This window comes from Calliphora vicina, chromosome 4 (genome assembly GCF_958450345.1).
Source record: "Calliphora vicina chromosome 4, idCalVici1.1, whole genome shotgun sequence".
Classification (NCBI taxonomy): Eukaryota; Metazoa; Arthropoda; class Insecta; order Diptera; family Calliphoridae; genus Calliphora; species Calliphora vicina.
The window spans coordinates 122,342,239-122,346,641 of record NC_088783.1 but is presented as its reverse complement, the minus strand read 5'-3'; the positions used below and the strand labels follow the sequence as shown (position 1 = coordinate 122,346,641).

Genomic DNA, 4,403 nt, shown 5'->3' with positions numbered 1-4,403 from the left:
AAAAATGATTTCAAATTATAGAAAATACACATGTTATTATTGTATGCTAGAATATGGAATATCCTACATTCGTATAAGGAATTTTGTCCAGTTGTTTTGTTGATCTACGACACCCATATGTTTTGTAAATTATTTGGTTTTGGGAGAACTTCTGTTTCGTTTTGTTTCTTTTTATGCATAATTTAGTTCTGGTCTGCTGCAGTGTTGAGGCTAAAGGACCTTATTAGCATATTCCTTTGTTCAACTGCAACTTTGTAAATGCTTGAGAAAAGCCAGCAGAATGTAAAACATTTAGAAACATTTGTTGTAGGTGTAACGGCAATTTTATGTGGAACAATTTCGAACTAGATATTGGTCACAGGTGCTTTATGACTGTGAAAATTTTATAATAAGTGTTTAAAATTAAAATTGTTATGGTTTATGCTGCTCAACCAAAGAAAACACATATTTTGTGTAACGGTTATTTGGGAATAATCATAAATTATTTACAATTTAATATTAGAATGATGAATAGAGAATCATAAACAAGAATTTTTATATTCAAGAAAATAGTTTAATTAAGAAACAGAATTATGTATATTCTAATATTTTTGCTCTCGAAACAAATATCATGAGATTTTGTTCCCCTTTCCCCTTTTTAGATTAAAAAAACAATTATTAAATGTATGTATGTTTTTTTTTTGTAATTTGTCAATTTTATTTAAAGATTCTTAGCAATTAAAAACAACCAAATTGATAACTTTTCAACATTTTTAATTATATTAAGTATTTTGAAAATAAAGTTCGCTCTATGTGTTCTAGAATTAAGGCAGTAACTTGCAAAAATTTTGTATTATTTTTCTACATTATGTTTTATTTAAATTTTGCAAAGAGAAACTTAGTCTTCTTTTGGTGTTATCTAAAGTTTTGTTATCATCTGAGGTACATTCTAAGGTGGAGTCATCGTCTTCTTCTTCGTAATCACCAGAGGAATTGTGACCACTATCGGGACTAAGATTGCGCATAAGTTTGCGTGGATGAATTTCATCGTGTATGAGTTCAGCTTCGAATACTTTGCGCAGGTTATGGGAATGCAAGAAAGGTTTTTGCGCGTGTGGACCTTTGCCCAGGAATTTTTGGGCGGAGTTCATGACGCTGGCTGTAATTTGGTTGATTTTACGCTTTCTTCTGAGACCACCTTGTCTTCTTAATTGGCCAGGATCGAGAGTTTCTTGCAATTGTGGCGAGCATATTTCCCTTTCATTGAATAGACTCTTTTTAGTTAAGCCGGCTCTAAACTTTTGTTCCTTTTGTCTGTAGCGTGCCTTTTCTGAATCCCAGACTTCATGTAAATCACTGGCTGGATCTTCGGCTGGCGTATAGGTGGGTGACATATTCTGTGAGTGGGATTGTTGTGGATGCTTTTGTGCTTTCTGCGATTTTCTTTCTTTACGCGTGCTTTCAAGAATGGCGTCTATCATACGTTCCAGGGTAACATCACCCATTTTGGTCGAACTTAAGGTAGATTCTTCCATGTATACGGGATATTTTAAAATAGATGTAGCAGGTTTCTCAAGTGTTTTAGTTTCAAGTGCTGGTTCTTCGTTAACATTGTTTAATATTTCCTTGGGATGTGGTGTTATGTATCTAGGCTTTTCAAAGTAACTATCGGGTATGCCTACTCCTCTCAATGCCAATATAGGACCGGGAATCAGAGCACAGGGAGAATATTCCACATCAAACGTGGGCAAAGTAGATGCGTAGTTATTAGGTAGATTTTTGCGTGCTTGTGTGTTTTCGGGAGTTTTCAAAATATTAGGCGATAGTTTGTTGGTGGACAATCTCAAAGGGGAGTTGTATGGCAGTTCGGGCACTATGTTACTTAAATCTTTCAAACTATCCATTTTACGTGAAGGACTCACTGAGAAACTTCTGGCAGTTGCATGCAAAGGTGTGGATGTATATTGATTTTCTTTGTCGTGCCAGGATGTTTTGGGTCTAAGCGTACTCAAATCAGAAGATTTACGTTTTAGACGTCGCCTTTGCTGTTGCGACGAAGAGCCAGATGTGGCAGGAAATTCCTGATTATTATCATCATTTTGCGAATAACTCTGGCGAGGACCATTAACTGCCCATTTCAACATATTTAAACGGTGTTTATTGTCACAACTGAAATTTGAAGAAAACAAGAAAAATATTCATAAATATGTGTAGTACGAAATTCAGGTTTTAATTGTTATAAAATTGAAGACTGGTCATTTTTATTAGCATACTCGTCTAAATAACTATGTACATTTTTATTGTTCTTGCTACTTAAGGTATTGTATGGGTTTTAGTGCGAATATTTTCAACCATCTAAAAATAAAAGTCTCAAATGCAGTACATATCTACATAGTAGATTCGTAAATAAAAAGATACAAGACAACATGAAGAAGTCGTCTTCATTGTGTATTCTGTAAACAGAAAAACTCGTTTTTTGCAAAATTAAATTCGCGCGCAAATTTTCTGTTTTTTTTCTTTTTATTTTTGAGAATACAAAATAAAATCTTAAGTAAGAAGAGCCACACCACACGTTGCAAAATTGGGAGTTTCATGTGTGTGTTTTTGTTTTGTCTTTGATTTCGATTTAAGAAAAAAAAAAGCTTTTCTTCTGTCTTAGTTTTGAAAGGAATTCCAGCTGTGTAAGCAGAAAAAGAAAACCGTATTTATTGTGTTCATGAAGTACAATGGAAAAGAGTTCAGGTTTTACAAATGATTAACTTCCCTACAAGAGCAAAACAATTCAAATACAATTTTTTTTTTGCAATTGCCAGCCAATGTGCTTTGAATTTGGTAATTTATCCAAATTTGCGATATATTTATTTAAGAAGTTTAGAGTTTAATACCCCTGCTTGTGAATTTTGTATTCACAACTTAGGAGGTTGTATTTGAAATTGGTGGATGATAGAGATTCCTTTAAATAAGTGTTCGTGAAGAGCTTTCTTAAATAGTTATGAATTCGAGTATTCACAAGAATTATGAGCATTTACAGTCCAGTCACTTTATTTACACACAATTGATTTGGTAATCAATTAATAAGCAGAAGTTTGAAATTTAACTTACCTCAATAAGATGACTGTGAAAGAAATCCAACTGCCAACAAAATTGTTATCCAAAATGTAAGTTGTAATCCAAAATATACAGGAAATTTCACTAAAGCATTGATTTATTTTTTATGTTAAGTTCTTGAGTTTTTTTTCTTTAATATTTTGCTAAATGTTCTTGATCTTTATTAATTTTTTTGATATAGTTTGTTCTTTTTTGTTTAAAGAAACACACACACGTCTTTTCCGTTCAACTGTCGCAATGTATCTGAGCAGCAATGTACTCAGGTCGCTGTTTAACTAACGAATACTCATCAGTTTGTAACCACCCTGGCTATTTATACAATCAAATTGCAAAGAGAAAATTCTTATTCTTTATTCACATTATACTCTTTCGTTAACATTAGGTATACATTTAAGAGTACATTGGTAGTTGGCTCTCTTTCATTATCCTTTGTGCAGTAAAATACAATAGTTTATTTTCTCCAAATCCAAGTAAGAGCATGTACTATGCACATGAAGGATTGCAATTTTAATTAGGGCAGAAAATTAGTAATTGATATTTTTTCTTACCTTAACTGTTGATTTTCCTGATCACGATGATCACAAGATGTATGGATATTCAATGAATAAATAGTTCGAGATGTGTCAAGGTAATCAATAATTTTTGATCTTTGAGAAAAATCTATATAAATTTTAAAGGTGTAACTGTGATTTAATTTAATTTGGTCCACAAAAAGTTCCCATCATTTATTATATTCCTTTTTTTGATTTCTATTACTTTTGGCAATAGAGTGTGAAAGGAAGTGGATGGAGAATATTGTTAATAATAATATGAGAAAGTTCATCTTGGTATTGTTTTGTTCCAAGATGAAAATCTCGCCTCGTTAAAGAATGTTTGGCTTTTTCCTCAAATAGTTGGATTTGTGTTAATGGAATAATAAATGTCTCTAAAATAAGAATATTCTCACAATATTTCTAGTTCTTCATAAGTAAGTACATTAATCAACAATTTTAGATCTTGCTGACAACAGAAACAGATGGCTTTGATTTCAGATGATCTATTTTATTTTGCTATAATATAGAGATATATATAAGAAGGCAGCATTTTCTACAGTTTATTATATCTGTCATTGCTTTATAGACCTAACAGACTATGTATGTATTTGATCCTGCGAAGAAACCCTCAATTTAGTCGCTTAGTACGTTGGCTCTATAAGCTCGTGTAAGTAGGTACCAGCGTTGCCAATTGTTGGTGAACAAAAAGGGCTAAATGCTTAAAAAAAGGCTAAAAAAGGGCCTGCAAAATGATCAAAACTAAGGTAGCCAAAATATGTTAAT

General features: G+C 32.3%; 1 protein-coding gene across 1 annotated transcript; it reads right to left on the bottom strand.

Moving 5' to 3' along the window:
• Positions 1 to 654: 654 nt before the first annotated feature.
• Positions 655 to 3,356, bottom strand: LOC135957219 (uncharacterized). Its single transcript, XM_065507923.1, has 2 exons — positions 3,082 to 3,356; positions 655 to 2,148 (listed from the first exon to the last, which is right to left on the bottom strand). The coding sequence occupies exon 2, from the start codon at positions 2,121 to 2,123 to the stop codon at positions 846 to 848; it is 1,278 nt and encodes a 425-aa protein (XP_065363995.1). The 5' UTR covers positions 2,124 to 2,148; positions 3,082 to 3,356; the 3' UTR covers positions 655 to 845.
• Between the last annotated feature and the right edge of the window lie 1,047 nt (positions 3,357 to 4,403).